Source organism: Miniopterus schreibersii (assembly GCF_964146895.1).
Source record: "Miniopterus schreibersii genome assembly, chromosome: 20".
NCBI lineage: Eukaryota > Metazoa > Chordata > Mammalia > Chiroptera > Miniopteridae > Miniopterus > Miniopterus schreibersii.
In genome coordinates, this window is record NC_138122.1 from 27,647,741 (window position 1) to 27,665,423 (window position 17,683).

The following is a 17,683-nucleotide window of genomic DNA, read 5'->3' on the forward strand; positions in this document are numbered from 1 at the left end:
TGACTGTGGCGGCTCCTTCCTCGTTTGGCTTGTGAGTCTTCCCCACGTGTCGTCCCATTGATGCACCAGGGTCTAGCCCATTCTTTCTAACTTCAAGGCAGCGGTCTACCTCTTGGGTGTATCCCAGTGTGGCCAGTCAGGTCAGCCACCAGCTTCCGTAGCACATCAAGGGTTTAGGAAAGGTGCCCATTTCTCCAGTGGGACATGCCCCCCCCCCAGGAGTCACTAGTGGGTACACGGTATAGGTGGGACCCCAGCCAACACCACCATACACATGGCCCTGGTTTAGCCAGTTAGCCCTGGAGGGACATTTGAGCAGTTTCTGGTATTTTTTACTGTTTCCACGTGCATTCGCCTTCTTGCACAGACGGGCGTGTTTTTCTAGGACACACACTGGGAACGCTGGGCCCTAGAAAATGCAGTTCTTAAATTTTAATTGCTGCTCCCCAGTGGCCTTCGAGCTAGACTACACCAGCTGGTACTCGCTCCAGCAGCACCAGAGAGAGCCCTCACTCCCCGGACCCTCCTGGGCACACGACACATGGCTCCTTCCACGTGGCCCATCTGATGGGTGGAAAGCAGCCTCTTTCCTGGATTCTGGCCACGTTCAAATGCCAGAATTCAGTGGCAGGCTTGAAGGGAAGACAGCTGTGGTGCCACAGTCCCTCCGAGAAGTGACACATCCCGATGTCCGTGGTTCCCGCACCATTTGCCAGCCACCTCGGCCTATCAAGAGAACCCTGGCCTATCTGTAGGCCCTTCCTATGTCTGTGACCCTAGGCCACTGTCACTAGCCACATCTTGCCTCACCGCCCCTTGATGTTCGTCCCTCCATGGTGCCTCAGACAGCCCCTCAGCCGGGGTTCGCCCTCAGAGTCCTCAAATGCAGGCAGAACTGTTACACCATGTGGATCTACGCCTCTGCTGAGGCCCTTGATCCAGCCCTGCCTGCCATCCACCTTCCTGCTTCGACTTCACCTCCACTTCCTTGTCAGCACCTCCCTTCCTTCCCAGGTCAGTGCAGGTAGTGGGGCTCACTTCTGTCCCCCAGCCACATGGTTGGTTTGGGGATGGACACATGACCCACATTATCCAATGACGGCCCACCGTGGCTGGGCTTACCACGCTGGGTGGGTGCCGCTAGCTGCCCTGCAGGGCCCCTGCTGCCATCGGAGAGATCTTGCCTGAGGACCAAGCCCACAGAGGTGACGTCAGTGCGCCCTGGGATGTCCCAGTTTAATGAGCCCATAAATCCCCTTTTCCTTGACGGCCGCCAGGCTGAGCTGGGCCTGGTGCACGTGAGCAAAATGCGGGGATGTGCCCGGGAGGAGCCTCGCATGCCCGGCGCCTCGCAGCTCGCCCGCCTTCCGTCACCGTAATGGGTTCGCGAGCAGGTGCAGCTCCAACGGGGCCGCAGAGGCTCAGGGAGAAACAGGCACGGGAAGAGCGAGGCCCCCGAAAGCGGGGGACCGGGAGGAGGGATCTCTGCCTGGAACCCAGCCCTCAGCCCCTCAGACGGGGACGGAGACTCAGCGGAAGTGCGTGGGCCTCAGTTTCCCAGTCTGTAGAATGGGACATAAGTCCCAACAACAGCTGTGACTGGGCGCAGAGGGAGCCGCCGTAGCCCCGCAGGGAGGGAGCCCAATGCGAGGTGCGCGCGCGGCTGCATTGGGGCCCGGGAGCCCGCACAGCCTGCCCGGGACCCTTTGGCTGTGCGACCTCCAGCAAGTCACTGCACCTCTCTGGGCCTCGGTCTCCTCGTTCGAAACGGGAATGTTAGTTTTAAGCAGAGGATGTGAGAAGTGAACGCGATTAACACGGGAAGCTCCGAGCATGCGCCGGACTCGCACGCAGGAACTACCAAAAAGTCAGCCCCGCCCCGCCCCAAGCCCACGGTGACCACAGGCCGTCCGCCCTCGCTGGCCCCGCCAGAGACCCCTGCCCCTCCCAAACTTTCACCCCAGCGCACCCCTCCCCTTCCCGCGCGCACCCCAGCCCCCCCCCACGGCCTCCGCCCCGCTCCCCGCTCCCCGCCCCCAGCCCCCAGCCGCTTCCACTGCGGGCCAAGGGCGCCACCTGGCGTCCGCTGGGCGCTGCGGCTGACGCGCGGGGTCTGGGCGGGATCCCGGGTCAGCTCCCCGGGGGGGCGGCCCGGACCCCGGACCCTGCACCCACCCGCCAGGGACCGTGCGGGGACACGGGGCAAACTCCTTCCTTCGGGCCGCCCCGCCCCCGGGGGAATCGCGCGGCGGGCGCGGGGGTTCCGAACATCCCCGCGGGGCTCGGGGCGCAGGGAGCGGGCCCTTTAAGGCGGTGGGCGGGGCGCGGGGCCGGCTTTATTAGCATACATTAGCATGCCCCGCCCCGCCCTCCGCTGGGCGGCTCAGTCGGCCGGGAGCAGCGCGCGGGGCGCTCGGGACGCGGGCGCGGGGACGTCCACGCCGCGCCGCCCCGGTGTGAGCGCGATGCCCGGCCCGCCGCGCCCTCGGGCCCGGGTCCCGCCGCTGCCGCTGCCGCTGCTGCTGCTCGCGCTGGCGGCCCGCGGGGGCTGCGCCGCGCCCGCGCCCCGCGCCGAGGACCTCAGCCTGGGGGTGGTGAGTGCGCAGCCGCGAGGCGGTCCCGGGCGGGCGGACCCCTCGGGCGCCCTGCACCCATTTCCCCGGCGGCAAAGCTGGGGCGGCGCCGGGCCGAGAGCCGGACCTGCGGGCGCCGCGTCTGGGAACTGGCGCCCGCCCCCTGCGCTCCGAGCGCGCCGCAGCCGCAGGAGCCCGCGGAGGGAAGCGGGGTCCCCCGGCCCGAGCCCGTGCCCGGCTCGGAGCGGCCCCGAAGGGGACCCCCGGCGGGTGGGACCGGCGTCGCAGCCCGGGGAGAAGTGCGCCCTGCGCGCGTTCCCGGGGAAGGGCGGGAGAGGGGCGCGCACCCACACCGAGGGAAGGCCGGGGCTGCGGAGTGTGGGCGCCCGAGCGCGGAGGGTTCTCGAGTTGGCTCCGTGGAGGGTGCTGGGGAGCGAGGGAGCCGGCCCTGAGCCCCCCGCCGGGCGTGGGTCTTAGCCCTACGCCACCCCCGCTTCCACTGCCCGGGCGCCCAGCCTGGCCCCGCCGCCCCCATGGCCCTGTCCTGAGCGTGATGGGTCCCCCGCCGGCCCCAGGCTCGGGTGCAGCCCGCCACCGCCTTCCCCGGCGCCCACGTCCCTCCAACACCAGCTGTCCCACTGGCTTGGGAGCCGCACTGGAGGCGGCGGCGGCCTCTTCCCACAGCCCCTCCGCCGTGCAGCCCGCCAGGCTTGGCGCCTCCTGTGGACCTGGGAGATTTAGATCAGACTATACGGGTCTGCCACCCCGTGCCCCGGAGACCAGGCCTGGGCGCCGGTGCGTTCACCAGACTCCTTCTGAGGTTTCCGCCCCTGCAGCTGCCCTGGCTGCGCTCAGACGGAGGGGCCTGGGCCCGGGCACTGGGCGCTCCCGCCCCCACATCCACCGCCAGTCTCCTAAAGGGGTGCTGGCGGCCCATCTCCCAGCGCCGTTGGCCTTCGGGAGCTCCAGGGGGGTTCCAGGCAGCCGAGGGCATTTGGTGGCATCTGCAGCTCCATGCCTGGCGGGACTTGGCCACAGGTTCTGGGTGAGAAACAGGCTCTGGCCAGCACCACCTGGCCGTCCCAGCCCTCGAAGCCATCGGGGAGGGTGCAGCCAGGGCCCCGCATCCAGACGTTTGAGGGACCCCACAGCTGGCTTCCTCCCAGCCAAGCTGCCCCTGCGATTGTGCACCTTCACCCACCTCCTCCCGGCTCTTCAGAGCTGGGGGTTCCCGGATCCCCTCCTGGGGCGCCGGGTCTGGGGACATGGTGTTTCCAGGTCTGGGCTGAGTGAGAGTAGAACCCAGGCCTGGAAGGCTAACGGGGGTCCCAGTCGGGATGGAGCTCCCCCCGTCCAGCCGAGTTCGTTCATCAGACCCAGGGCAGTTCCCAAGTTCCTCCCCGCCGCCCAGAGAGAGGGGTCGGGCGCATTCCTCCCGGCTTTGGCCTGGGAGTCTCCTCCTCCCCTTGCTCCCATGGGTTCCCCAGCAGCACCCAGGGGTCATCCAGCCCGAACCCTGTGGGATGTGCTGGACAGCGCACGTGGCTTCCCGGCCTGGAGCCCAGAGCAACAGGGCCCTGGCGCTGGGCCCGGTGGGGACAGCAGAGGACGCTGCCCTCGCTGGGAGAGCCTCGACCCCTAGGAGGCCAGGACCCTCCCGCCCGCTGGTTTGTGGGCAGAGGGCGGCCTCTGCTGGCGGTTGGGGGGCAGTGACACCTCAGAGCCTGAGCCCCAGAGGTGCAAGAGGGTGCGAGACACCCGGGATTTGTGGGGAGCAGGGGCTCCTTCCCACCCCCTCTGTAGACCACCCAGGGCCCGCTGACTGGATTCTCAGGAGAAGGGCCCCTTTGTGATGTGACCCAGCGTCATCCAGACAGAGCGGCTCAGGGTCGTGAGCAGTGGCCGGCCACCCGGCTTTAGTTGGGAACAAAGCCCGATTGAGGCCGCTGTGCCCGGCCCGTGGTGGCTGTCAGGCTGGTGGAGTGAGACAAAAGGGCCCCCGCTGTGCCGAGTCTTTCGTTCTTTCTGAGCAGGTAATACCAGGAGCAAAATACTCAGGCCGTGTGTGTGTGTGTCTGTCTGTCTGTCTGTCTCCCCTTTCCCTGGGATCCTTCCAGAAGTGTCTGGGCCCTGCTGGGGTGGCTCAGTTGGTTGAGTGTCATCCTGGACACTGAAAGGTCCCCGGTTCAATTCCCCGTTGGGGCACAAAAACAAAAAAACAGAAGTGTCCGGGCCTCGGGGCCTCGGGCCCTGTAATTGTGGATGGCAGTGTGCTGCCACGGTTGTGTGCCTGCGGTCTCCACCTCAGTCTGTCCTCGTGGACGGTCCCTGATGTATCCGTCTGCCCCATCGAGGTTCACTGCACGATGTCACAGCCTTCAGCAGGGGGCTGGCGTGGACCTGCCAGGTGGTGTGTGAGGACCGGGGCCCGGGGGACAGGCCTGATGCGACATGGGGCCTGCAGGCAGATTTCCCCAATGTGCCCTCGAAACGTGTTCTACTCCCAGCAACAGTCTATGTTTGGTAGGACTTTGGCTGTCTGACACCCAGAGGGTGACAGGGGTCTGTGGCTGAGATTGTGCGTGAGGGTGGCTGGGACAAGTAGCACCCTCAGTGACCCGGGAGCTCCCAGGGGCTGAGCAGGGCAGGGGTGATGATGGTGGGTGGGAGCCAGGACCTTGCTGGGAGCACCCTGTCCCCCTCTTGGGGCCGGCATGGGGTGAGGGGGGTGGCAGGGGTGACTGTCACCCTCATCACTCTGGCCTCAGGCTGTGGTTTCTGGACCCAGTGCCCAAGGGAACTGTGGACCCTATGTGGGCTCAGGATGGAGTCAGAGGCCTGGCAGGAGACCAGGCGTATCCCTCACAGCCGCAATGGAGAAACTGGCCACATGCCCTCAGCCAAGAGCCAAGGAGCTGGGAAGGGTTAACGGAGAGGAGAGACGGGGAGAGAAAAGAGCAACCCTCTGCTCCAAGGCCCCTGGCACAGCCAGGGGAACTCGAATATAAATGGGCAGCAAGTCCTAAGACCCCCAGCCTGCTCCCCAAGCCCCTCCCACCCCCAGGCACCATCAACAAGTGAGTTCAGGCTGTGGGCTGGCTGCCAGGGCTGAGGAACTGAGAAGTCTTTGTGGACTCTGGTGTGGGAGCCAGTGTGGCCTGGGCAGGACCGTGCTGGACGCCTGTGGTTGAGCCCGGAGGGCGCCAGGTCCCCTTTCATGGTGTGGGTCCCAGGCTGCTGCTCACCAGCCTGGGACCTGACCAAGCGCTGGCCTCAGTCTGCTCGTCTGTTCAATGGGGCCAAGAGGACAGAGCCATAGGACGCTAACTGGGCAATGCCCCTGAACGGCTCACGGCGGGAAGTGAGGGGAGCCTCACGTTTGAGGGGAGGCGGACAGGGATGGCTGAGAGGACCCGGGGTTCTGCAGTGTTCTCCAACACGGCGCTGTCCTCAGGGACTGCCAAAGGTGCTCAGGCGCCCGTGACTTCTGTCTCTTCATTAATGGCAGTCTGGGCTTCCAGTGAGATGCTGGGTGCACATGAAGGGTGATGCATCTGTCACTCGTTAGCTGACAGCCACTGGGCTGCCCTCCAGCACCAGCCAGCTCTGAGGGATGAGACGGGTTTGGACAGGATACAGACTGACACCTGCTTCTCAGATCTCCCTCCCTTTCTGCTCCCTGAACTTCCCAGGCAGGTCCTGCCTCAGGGCCTTTGCACGAGCCGCTGGGCACGTGGCCAGCTGTTTCGCACCCCTCAGGTCACCCCCAGGTAGGAGCCCTCACTTCCACCACAGCACAGCCGTTGCAGGAATAGGCCCTGAAGCCCAACAGCCCCGGGCTCGCTGTGTGACCACAGGCACGTGTCCAGCCGTGGGTAGCGGTCAGGACCCCTCGTGGTAGTTATTGTTCGTGAGGCAGTGCTTCCCTTGTTCCTCTTGGGTCCTCATGAGACTCCGCTCCAGAGGACAGCGGCAGAGTGGGGTCTCCCTGGCGGGGTCTCGCTGTCGCCCCAGCGCCTGGCACTGTGAGCACTTGTCCATGGGCGGTTAGAGGGGGATCTGAAATCATCCCAACAGCCAGCAACCCCCGGGTCAGTCGTCATGGCCTCAGCTTCCTCAGCTGTAAGTGGAGGTGACGGTCACCCCATGGGGTGCAGAGGGTGAAGAGCGGACAGGGAGCAGGTGCGGGCCATGCTTGGCTATAGGTGGGGGGGCGGAGGCTCAGCCGGCCCGCCGCCGCCTCTGGGCCTCGGTTTCTCATCTGTGCAGCGAGGGATCAGCAGGGGCCGCTCCCGGGGGGCTGCGCCCCGGAAATGTGCCCAAAGGCACGAGGGCGTTTGGGGCGCGCGGGACATCTGTTAGCGCCCGGCACAGACGCACGTGGTGCCCACGGGTGATAGATGTAAAACCGGGGCACGGGGGAGCCACTGGCGGTGACTGGGGCAGCGGGGTGCCTGGGCCTGTTTCCCGCTCCGCAGACCGGCTGAGTTGGGGGCCCCCTTGGAGGGGGTCGTCTCCCAGGCTGGGGTGGCCACCGGCGGCCACTGGGGTTGGGCGCCCCTCCCCCTCCCCACCCCTCCCCCTGGCCCCTCCCCCTGACCCCTCCCCCTGACCTCCCCTCCCCCCTTCTGGAAGGTTCAGCACCCCCCTCCGGCGTGCAGCCCGTTGCCCTGGAGACTGGCGGTGCCCTGGTGACGGCGGGAGGTGGGGGCGGGGCCCGGCCGGCGGGGGCGGGGCTCGTGGCCGCTGGGGGCCTGGGGGGGCCTGGGGGTTGCGGCCCCGGCGCCCTGCAGCCTCCGGGACGGGCTCCCACCCGGACCCACTGTTGCTCCAGTTAACAGCCCCCCCCCCCCGCCCCGCCCCCGCCGCCTCTGATGGTTCAAAATGTATTAACTGCCAGGAAAAAAATTAACCTCAGCATTTGGCAATTTTCCTGCGTCCTTTGAGATCGGGATGAGCTGGCAAGTCGGGGGTGGGCGTGGGGGGAGTGGGGGGGGTTAGATGCCCGGCCCCCAGGCGCCCCCTCCCTGCCCTTTCTGGCTCGGTGGGGCTGACTGGCCCTTCGCAGCAGGATTGTGGGCGCCTTGCTGGGGGGGGTCCGTGGTCGCTGCAGGCCCACCTCTACCTGTGTGTCCACCTGAAGGCGGGGGCTGGCAGCGTTGCCCCCCCAAACCTTCCAGGGGCTCGCCCTGCTGCTAGACTGTCCTTGGGGTCCCCTCTGGCGAGCTTGGGAGTTGTTTCCATGCTCCTGCTGGGCTCGGGAGCCCACCGCCCCTGCAGAGGCCTCGGGGTCCTAGGCGGAGCTGGAGGGGCCTGGGAGAGAGGACTGGCTGGTGGTGCTCCGCTTGTGGGGAGAGGGGCCTACACAGGAGGGTGGGACGTCTGGGATCGAGGGCGCAGACCCCCAGGCTAGGCCTGTGGGTAGGGTCAAGGTCCCCCCCCCCCCCCCCCTCACCAGCCCCTGAAGGAGGTGGCCGAGGGGAATAGTGGGATTTGAGCCCAGGCAGCCTGGCTCCAGAGTCTGGGCTCCTAACCACCGTGTGTGCGCGGCTCAGGACCACAATCCAGAAACCGGGGTCTCAGCCCAGTGCCCCCCTCGGTGGGGGCCTCAGGTTTATGAAGCTGCTTCTCGGCAGCTGTCTGCACAGTAACTGAAGGCAGGGGGCAGGTGTCCGTGGGCTAGTGGAGGCCTGGGGTGGGGTTGACCAGGCCTGCCCCTCACAGCAGTGCCGCCCCCGCCCGAGCCCCCACCTGCACCCCTCACTCTCTCTGCCTCAGGAGTGGCTGATCAGGTTCGGCTACCTGCCCCCACCGGACCCCGCAACCGGGCAGCTACAGACACAGGAGGAGCTGACCAAGGCCATTGCGGCCATGCAGCGCTTTGCGGGCCTGGAGGCCACCGGAGTCCTAGGTCAGTCCCAAAGCCTGACCTCCTGGTCTCTCCCAATGCCCCCTCCCTTCCAGGCCCTGTGCCCCCCCCCCACCAGCCTGCTTAGGGATGGGCCTGCTGTTCCTGGACCATGACCAAGGAGTCCCACCATGTGCTGCCCAAACTCCCAGCTTCCCCAGAGAAACCAGAAATCTGGGGAGGGAGGTTTAGTGAACACCCCACTTTTTACATGTTGGCAATGAATTCAGACTTTGTAAAGACCCTCTTTAGGGCTGGCTGATGGGGACACGTCTGTCCCCTGGCCTCTGAAGGGGAGACACATGTAATGCGGGAAGAGTTGGCAGTACTGGTCCCCGGGGGGGCCCCTGCGACCGGTCATGGCCCTGCCATGAGTTAGTAAATGCTCTGAGTGACCCCATCCCCACCAGATCTCCTGCAGGAGCCAGGGACACAGCCCTCAGGGCTGCTGGGGACCCCAGGCGGGGGTGAGCTGGGCCTGGCTCCTGACCCCCGGCACCGCCTCCCTTGCAGACGAGGCCACCCTGGCACTGATGAAAACCCCGCGCTGTTCCCTGCCCGACCTCCCCTCTGCTGCCCCAGCTCGGAGGAGGCGCCAGGCTCCAGCCCCAACCAAGTGGAACAAGAGGAACCTGTCATGGAGGTGGGTGGCGGGGCTCCCCTGGCCTGTCCCAGTCTTAGTGTCCCGTGGGGCTGCTAAAACACCCACACCCAGATTCAGACCGCAGGGGTTTGTCCCAGCCCCGGGGAAGGACGTTCCAGGGAGCACACTGAGCCGGGGGTGGGGGCGCTTGGCCTGTCCTGGTGACCTCACCCCGGCTCTGACCCCGCTTGCCCTAGGGTCCGCACGTTCCCGCGGGACTCGCCCCTGGGCCGAGACACAGTGCGTGCTCTCATGCACTACGCCTTGAAAGTCTGGAGCGACATCACGCCCCTGAACTTCCACGAGGTCGCGGGCAGCACCGCCGACATCCAGATCGACTTCTCCACGGCTGACCACAACGACCGCTACCCCTTCGATGGCCCTGGCGGCACCGTGGCCCACGCCTTCTTCCCCGGAGACCACCACACCGCAGGGGACACCCACTTTGATGATGACGAGGCCTGGACCTTCCGGTCCTCAGGTGCATCCGGGCGGAGCCCTGGGGACCCTGCATAACCCAGGGGCCCCAACAGACCCTGGGACGTTGCGGGGAGCCACACTGACCCTGTGAGGATGGAGAAACCGACAGGGCCCCCTGAGGCGTCCAGACCCCGGGGCACACCTGTCCACTCACGAGAACAGCCGGGCAGTTCTAGTTGAGGCCGACTTCACCCCGTGTCTCTGGCAGGGATCCCCGCCTGGCCGGGCCTGGCTGGGCTTGCAGGCCTGGGATGGTGTGACACGGCTCTCGTGTCCTTTGACTGGCCGAGCAGAGCAGGCTTGTCCTTGTCCTGGTCTCACCTTCCAGAAGGGAGCGGGAGCTGTGAGGCTACTACAGGCCTGGGCACGGCATCCCTCCTGCTAAGTCCTAGTGGCCAGAGAGGTCGCAGGGACCAGGGCGGAGCCACGTGGTACAGGGTGTGGATGTGGGTGGGGAGAAGGGGACCACATGGAGTTAGTCCACACACCGGCCTCATGAGAGCCCTCACCCTGCGGGCCCCGGAGTCCCACAACAGTCCCTGTAACCCGGGGTCCGGATGGCCCACCAGACCTGACGGATTTACCAGCTGGCCTGTAGAGAGCGGGCTCTTGACCCCCACAACACCCGGTTCTGTGCGCACGAGCTCATCCCATCCTGGCAGCCATCCCCGTGGCTCACTGTTCCCCGTGTCCCTAGATGCCCACGGTATGGACCTGTTCGCGGTGGCTGTGCACGAGTTTGGCCACGCCATCGGCCTGAGCCACGTGGCGGCCACACGCTCTATCATGCAGCCCTACTACCAGGGCCCGGTGGGCGACCCGCTGCACTACGGGCTCCCCTACGCGGACCGTGTGCGCGTCTGGCAGCTCTACGGTGAGTGCTCCCCACAGAGCCGGCATGGGCACCCCGAGAGTGGGGACAGAGGCTGGGGACCCCCTGGGCACAGAGCCACAGGAGCTGAGTTCTCCTTGTGTCCGCTCCGCACATTCACCGTCCCGGTGCCCCACTTGGCCCGCACGTGTGTGGAGTCCACACGCGGTGCTGTTGCCTGGGGACCCAGACTCGCCCCAGAGCCCAGCGCCCTGGGCACAGTTCCGTGTCCAAGCCCTAGGTGGCCTCAGGCGTGACAGCCGGCGTGATGGTGCCCTGGGCCCCGTGTGTTCAGTGGTGGGAAGGCCGAGGCTGGGTCGCCCCCTAGGTGAGGTTAGTAGAGGCCGCAGCCAGGACTGGCCAGGGCAGGCTGCAGGGCGCCCTCTGCTGGGCGCACGTGGGAAATGCAGTGGAAGGAGGCCAACCTGGGGGCCGGCTCAGGAGGGGTGAACCCCTGTTCGCCCCCCACTTCCGATGTCGCCCCCCACTTCCGATGTCGCCCCCCACTTCCAATGTCGCCCTCCAGGCCGCCCCTCCCTGCGTGCTCTCCCTAGCACCCACCACCCTCCGGGTTATTTTATTGCAAAGTTTACCATTTCAACTTGCACCACCTGACGAGGTTTATACGCCCACAGGGCTGTGCAGCCGCCACCTCTTCTAGTTCCAGGAGCGTCCCCACCCCGTCCCCACCAGCGGTCACTGCCACCCCAGCCGCCACCCTCTGCCTCTGTCCATCGCCATAAATTTGCCTGTTCTGGGCGTTTCGTGGCCTTCCGTGTCCGCTCCTTTCACGGAGGGACCTGTTTTCGGGGTCCTGGCAGGTGTCAGTTCTTCATTCCTTTTAGGGCAGAGTGATTTCCTCTCTCTGTCCACCCGCCGAGGGACGTCTGGGTTGTCCCCACCTTTGGCCACTAATTAGGAACCGTTCCCCCTTGAGCACCCACTCACGAGTTTCTGTTTGAACACCTGTCTTCTGTTTTTCGGGGTCTGTGCCCAGGACTGGAGTTTCAGGGGGGTTGAGGCACCTGTGACTCGGGACTCGTCGCTGGCTCCAGCTGGGAGTTGGGCCTGTCCAGCTCACACAGTAGCTGGTGCCGGACTCTGGGGATACGTGGGAAACGTATCCTGTCCGCGTAGCAGCTTCGGGTCCACCCTGATGTTTCAGAAAGGGTGCTGGGATTTGAGGGAGGCGGGCAAGCTGGGTTCCATGCAGCCTCCCTGTCTTCACAGGCGTGCGGGAGTCCGTGTCCCCCACTGCACAGCCAGACACTGCAGAGCCTGAGGAGCCTCCCCTCCTGCCAGAACCCCCTGACAACCGGTCCAGCACCCCGTAAGTGTGAGCCCCTGTCCCCTCTGCAGCATCTCCTCCCCCCCAGCAGTGACTCAGGTGGTGTCCTGAGCTCCTGACTGTCCTGAGAAAAGCACAATTCTGTGCGCTGTTCCTTAAACTCCCCCCAGACGTTGGGGGGGACACTTGCTCTCCAGCCTGGGCGAGCAGAGGTGTTGAGTTTACATGGGGGAGGTCCTCCCGGCCTCTGTCCCAGTCACCTACAGGTGCGTAACAAGCACCCTGCCCATAACATCAGACCATCAAAAGCTTAGGATTCTATGGGTCAGGAATTCAGACCGGGCATGGGGTGGGCAGGGTGGCAGTGGCTGCCCCACAGTGGCTCAGCATGGGGGCTGCCCTGCCCACAGGCTCTCTCTGTCCCCAGGCCCAGGAAGGACGTGCCTCACAGGTGCAGCACACACTTTGATGCGGTGGCTCAGATCCGCGGCGAGGCTTTCTTCTTCAAAGGTAACCCCCACGGGGTCCAGCGCCCGGGTGGAAGGGGGGCCCTGGGCCCAGCCTGCCACCTGCAGCCACGCTGGCTATCCCGCAGGCAAGTATTTCTGGCGACTGAATCGAGATCGGCACCTGGTGTCTCTGCAGCCAGCACAGATGCACCGCTTCTGGCGGGGCCTGCCGCTGCACCTGGACGGCGTGGACGCCGTGTACGAGCGCACCATCGACCACAAGATTGTCTTCTTTAAAGGTGGGCACCCCCCGGGCTGCTCTCAGGACCGCGGAGCTTGTGGTTTGCTCCGCGCAGAGCGGAGACTAGCCTGTTTTTTGTGTACCTGCCGGTGCATGTTTGCTGAGCACTTACTCTGTGGCCCGCACTGTGAGGCCCTGCGGGTACCCAGGGGCCAAAACACAAGACCCCCGCCCTCATTCTGTGGGGGCCACGCGATCAGCAGCCACAAGTGATGAGGAAGTTAATTCCAGGTGGACCTGAGGGAACAGTGTTCCAGGCAGAGGGAACGGCCTGTGTAAAGGTCCTGGGGCAGGAAAGGTCCTGCTGAGTGCAGAGGGCGAGGAGGCTGGAGCCAGTGAGGGGTTAGGATGCAGGAGACAAAGTACAGGTGGGAAGAAGCTGGACTCGAAGGGCAGGTGTCTGTCCGGCACTGGACAGGTGCTCGGGCCCATCGGAGCTACTCAGTAAATACTCATGAGGACTGTAGGTACTGTGGGGTAGGGACGATCGCCTCGGGAGGGTGGTGGGGGAGAAGCAAGGGCTGGGGCCCCCGCCTGCGGGTGGGCTGAGCGCCAGCTGGCTCTTTCTCTCCCCAGGAGACAGATACTGGGTGTTTAAGGACACTAACGTAGAGGAAGGATTCCCGCGGCCCGTCTCCGACTTCGGTCTCCCGCCAGGTGGCGTCGACGCCGCCTTCTCCTGGGCCCACAATGACAAGACTTATTTCTTTAAGGACCAGCTGTACTGGTGCTACGATGAACACACCCGGCGCATGGACCCAGGCCACCCGGCCCGCAGCCCCCCTTGGAGGGGCGTGCCCAGCACTCTGGACGACGCCATGCGCTGGTCGGACGGTGAGCCAGGCGGGGCCCGAGGGCGGGGTGCGGCCTCAGTCTCCCCACCTGTAGGCCGGGATGGAGAGAGGGTGGCTGGGAGGAGCTGCTGACCTTCCAGGGGTCCCCTTGCCTGCCTGGATGTGGCTGCCTTGGTGCCACGCCCTGTCCCCTCATGACCCCCAGGCCTCGCCGTATAGACTGACCCCTGCGCCCACAGGGGCAGCTCCATGGGGACAAGTTTTTCTGGTTGGTTTTCAGAGTTACGTCCCCAACACCTAGGGCAGCCTGGCACGTAGTGGGCCCTCCATAGTGTTCAGTAGGAAAGGAACCCGAGTGTGTCTCATCCATCCCTCTACCTGCAGGTGCTCCCTGAGCTTTCCCAGCCCGAGGCTCCAGCCCCGGGGCTGAGACAGAGATGCTGACCCTGTAGACCAGTCCTGCTCCCCTGACCAGCCCTAATGCCACCCACTGCAGTGTGGAGCTCAGCTGCCTTCCTCTCCTCCCCAGGGGCTGCCTACTTCTTCCGTGGCAGGGAGTACTGGAAGGTGCTGGACAGCGAGCTGGCGGTGGCCCCCGGGTACCCACAGTCCACGGCCCGGGACTGGCTGGTCTGCAGAGATGCGCAGGCCGACCACGAGGCCTCGGAGGGCGAGGCGGGGGCCCACGCCCCACCAGGACAGCATGACCGGAGCCATGCGGAGGACGGCTACCAGGTGTGCGCCTGCAGCTCCCTGGCCTCCCATCCCCCGGGGACCTCAGGCCCGCTGCTGGCCGCCACATTGCTGCCGCCGCTGAGCACCCTGTGGAGAGCGGCCTGGGCCCTGGCGCTCTGATGGCCGCTGCGGCAGGACGGATGGGTCACAGCCAGGGGCCACACAGGGCAGGGACTGGTGCCCCCACCCTCCAGTACCTAAAACAAGAGCTCCCAAAGAGGGGGCATGTGGCCTGGGGACCCGGCCTTGCAGCCTCTGAACAAAGCCCCCGTTTCAGTCTCCCTGGCAGAGAGGCGGCCCGGGGCACGGGCCCTTGGCCGGTCAGCACTGACTTCTGAACACAGGAGCACCATCCCCTTGCTTTTTTGCCTCTACTGGCCCTGGCCCGACTGCCAGCTGGGAGTCTGGGAGATGCCGTCAAGCCCTGGGTGGGGACAGGGAGACTGTCCATCCTACCAGCAGAGATGGGTCACACAGAACTCCACTGATGGACGGGACAGGAGGTGCCAGGGCCTCACTCGGGCCTGGAGAGCGCAGCCCGGCCAGCACCACCACCCTCATCGCGTCCACACTGCCCGCGGTCCCTGGTGCTTCTGCCCACCCATGGGGGCTTTTGCCCCCCATCCCAGAGGGCCTGCCACTGCCTTGTTCAGGGCAGCCCCCAACACTCAGAGGAGCCCCCCACGCTGAGGCCACCACTGGACTCCTCGTGATGCCTGCAGACAAACACGACGTCCTTGCTGCCCAGCTGCTCAGGCTCAGCTCCCTGATGCCCCCAGGCAGGGGCCGTGTGGGTGGTTGCCCTCTAGGCCTGGACCCCAGACTCACCTGCACTCAGGTGGCGGGGGCTTCCAGGAAGGGCCTCACAGTGGTCACTTCCCCCTCTCCGTTCACCAGCACCGTTCTCTCCAGCACTTCCTTGCCGGTTCCGTGTCCCCAGGGTCATTACTCCCATTTCACAGATGGGCAAGTGGAGGCCGGCTCAGGAAATGAACCTCCTGCTCGCAGCCCGAGGCCCCATCAGGTCTCAGATCCAATGCTCTGGCACGTTTGACAAAACCCGTTGATGGAGGACCTGCCTGTGTGTGCGGGACATGCCAAGCGAGACGTCTCCGGTCCTCGGGAGGCACCTGGGGTGTGGCTGCCAACCCAGCCTGCCGCCCACAGGATGTCCAGGACGGCAGCCTCCCTCCCACCCAGAGGGGCAGGAGAGCCCAGCCCTTTGGTCAGGAGCCCAGCAGGGAGCCATTCACTAGTGTTCCTCGGGGGTGTGAACTGGGCCGGGAGGGGCTTCCTAACACCCAGAGTGAATGTGGGGTCCAGTTAGGAAGAGACTAGTCACTGACGCTGTCGGGTGAGCTCAGAGAACTTCCGGGGGCTGGTTCACAGCGGGAGCCCCCACCTGGAGAGTGACATAAACTGCTTTGGGGGCCCCTGGAAGGCCCCCTGAGCAGAAGCAGGGAGGAGGAGCTGGTCCTGCATGAAGGGGCGGGGCTGAGGCAGGAGCAGCAGGTGCAGACCTTGGAGCAGGTGGGCCTGCTGAGCAGAAAGCCCTGTGCCCTTCCGCTGGGAATTGCAGCCCTGCTGGGTGGGGGGTGGAGGTGGCTTATAAGATGCTGTAGGGCACTGAGTTCACGCCCTGGTCACAGGAAGTTATCACTGAATTTCCCCACTGGCCCAAGGCAGGGGCAGGAGCAGCCCTACCCCTTGGGAGGGTGCCCAACACCTGGCGCCCAGGTAGCAGAGGCAGAACCCGGGGTGCCTGGCGCCAGGCCACGTCCCACCTCCCACGTCCATCTGTCTGCCACCTGGTCCCTGGAGCCGGGAGAGGCGTCTGCCTGTCACTAGACCAGGAGCACTGGGGGTCCCTCCCCACTCATTTAGGATGCCCCTGCCGCCCACTCCCCCAGCTTGGCCCCACTCCATCTGCAGAGGGAGCCCCGTGCATTTGGGGAAAGGCCCCCGAGAGGTTGGGGGCAGAGCAGACCAGGGCGCAGGTCTGTGAGAAGCCCGGCTGTCACGGTGGGGGGTGGTCTTTCTACTGTGTTAAAGCCAAACACTGATAAAACTTTCCCACCAGTTCTGTCTTGTGTGAGGACATGAACCGTAGGCACAGAGTTGGTGACCTCGTGTGGGGTCCGGGAGGGACGAGTCAGCAATGACGTCGGCAGTTTCCGCCTGGGCCCCCGAACTAACCCACAGGATACTCCCCTTCCCCCGTCTTTTTTTTTAAATACGTTTTTATTGATTTCAGAGAGGAAGGGAGAGGGAGAGAGAAACATCAATGATGAGAGTCATTGATCGGCTGCCTCTTAGTGGAGATCGAGCTGAAAGCAACCCAGCCATGTGCCCTGATTGGGAATCGAACCCGTGAACTCTTGGTCCGTGGGTCGATGCGCAACCACTGAGCAACACCGGCTAGGGCTACGTGTATATTTTTAAATTTGTAAATAATCTCACATTTACAGAGGAGTTGCAGGCAGAGTACAAGAACCTTTTTTTTTTTTTAACCTAATCATTTGGGAACACAGTGCCGACCCCCCCGCACATCCCTGTGCATTTCCTGCGCACCAGGACTTTGTCCCAAGGTCAAATCAAGACATAACGTGACTCCTCAAACCCCAGTCAGGCTTCTGCACTTGTCCCAATACCCTCTGTTGACGAACCAACCTGGCATCGCAGGTGCACTCACCTGCCCGTGGCTTTGTTCCCTGCGACCTGGCACGGCTCCTCGGCCTTCCCGTGACCTCATGACCTTGGCGCTTGGGAAGGTCTGAAGGCCGCAGGTTGGCTGTCCTGGAGACTCCCCTCAGTGTCCGCGGCCTGAGGTGTCCTCAGATAAGTTCCGGTTCTGCATCTTTGTCAGGAACGTCACAGAGAGGTGCCGCACACGGTGTTTTGCTGTTAGGTGAGTCACCCTTGAAACTCCTGGAGATTTCATGTGAAATGGTGGGTTTTCAGCCAAAGCCTATTTTTATCCCCTGCTGTGCTGCTGGCTCGACCTGGAGAAGCTGTGAGCCCCTGGGGGACCCCGCAGCCATGGTGACAGACCCAGAGAGATCCCCTGGAAGGAGGTCGGAGGACGCGCCACAGCAGGGAGGGCCAGCGCCCCAGGCGAGGTCGCCGTGGAGGCCCACTCGGCACACACCGGGCACAGTCGCTGGCTGACCCGAGCGTGACTCGGCCTTGTGAGCAAACACACGTGTGTGTGTGTCACATTTACAGAACGTCACCACGAGTGACCTCGGGGGCCAGTATATATTTAACAGGCGGGGAAGCTGAGGCACTGGCCTTAGATCAGGGGACTCTAACAAACGCTGCAGACTGGGGGAGCTCAGACAGACCGACCCCCAGTTCTGGAGGCTGAGAGCCCAAGGTCGGGGTGCTGGCTGGCTCCTTCCTGGGGAGGGCTGCTTCCCTGATGGCAGACGCCTCCTTCCCTCGTCCTCAGGTGGCAGAGAAGGCTCTGGTCTCTTATAAGGACACTAATTCCATTGGGAGTCCGGACCCTCGTAACTTCACCCAAATTTAATCATCTCCCAAAGCCCTCGCCTCCGAACACCCTCCCACTGGCTGGGGCTTCGACATGGAACCTTGAGGGACACAGACCTTCAGCCCTGACACACGGGCTGGTAGGACTT

General features: G+C 64.7%; 1 protein-coding gene across 1 annotated transcript; it reads left to right on the forward strand.

Moving 5' to 3' along the window:
- Positions 1 to 2,417: 2,417 nt before the first annotated feature.
- On the forward strand, positions 2,418 to 16,122 carry MMP17 (matrix metallopeptidase 17). Its single transcript, XM_081123269.1, has 10 exons — positions 2,418 to 2,594; positions 8,352 to 8,484; positions 8,995 to 9,124; positions 9,322 to 9,605; positions 10,302 to 10,478; positions 11,706 to 11,805; positions 12,191 to 12,273; positions 12,359 to 12,511; positions 13,090 to 13,347; positions 13,837 to 16,122. Exons 1-10 carry the CDS (start codon positions 2,466 to 2,468, stop codon positions 14,160 to 14,162), a joined length of 1,773 nt encoding a protein of 590 aa, XP_080979395.1. The 5' UTR covers positions 2,418 to 2,465; the 3' UTR covers positions 14,163 to 16,122.
- Positions 16,123 to 17,683: the final 1,561 nt, after the last annotated feature.

Bases quoted from the DNA above. Each gene is read 5' to 3' on its own strand.
- MMP17 (XM_081123269.1), top strand. From the start codon at position 2,466: ATGCCCGGCCCGCCGCGCCCTCGGGCCCGGGTCCCGCCGCTGCCGCTG. The intron at 9,606-10,301 runs GTGCATCCGGGC...CCGTGTCCCTAG, and splicing joins CTGGACCTTCCGGTCCTCAG to ATGCCCACGGTATGGACCTG. The intron at 11,806-12,190 runs GTAAGTGTGAGC...CTCTGTCCCCAG, and splicing joins GACAACCGGTCCAGCACCCC to GCCCAGGAAGGACGTGCCTC.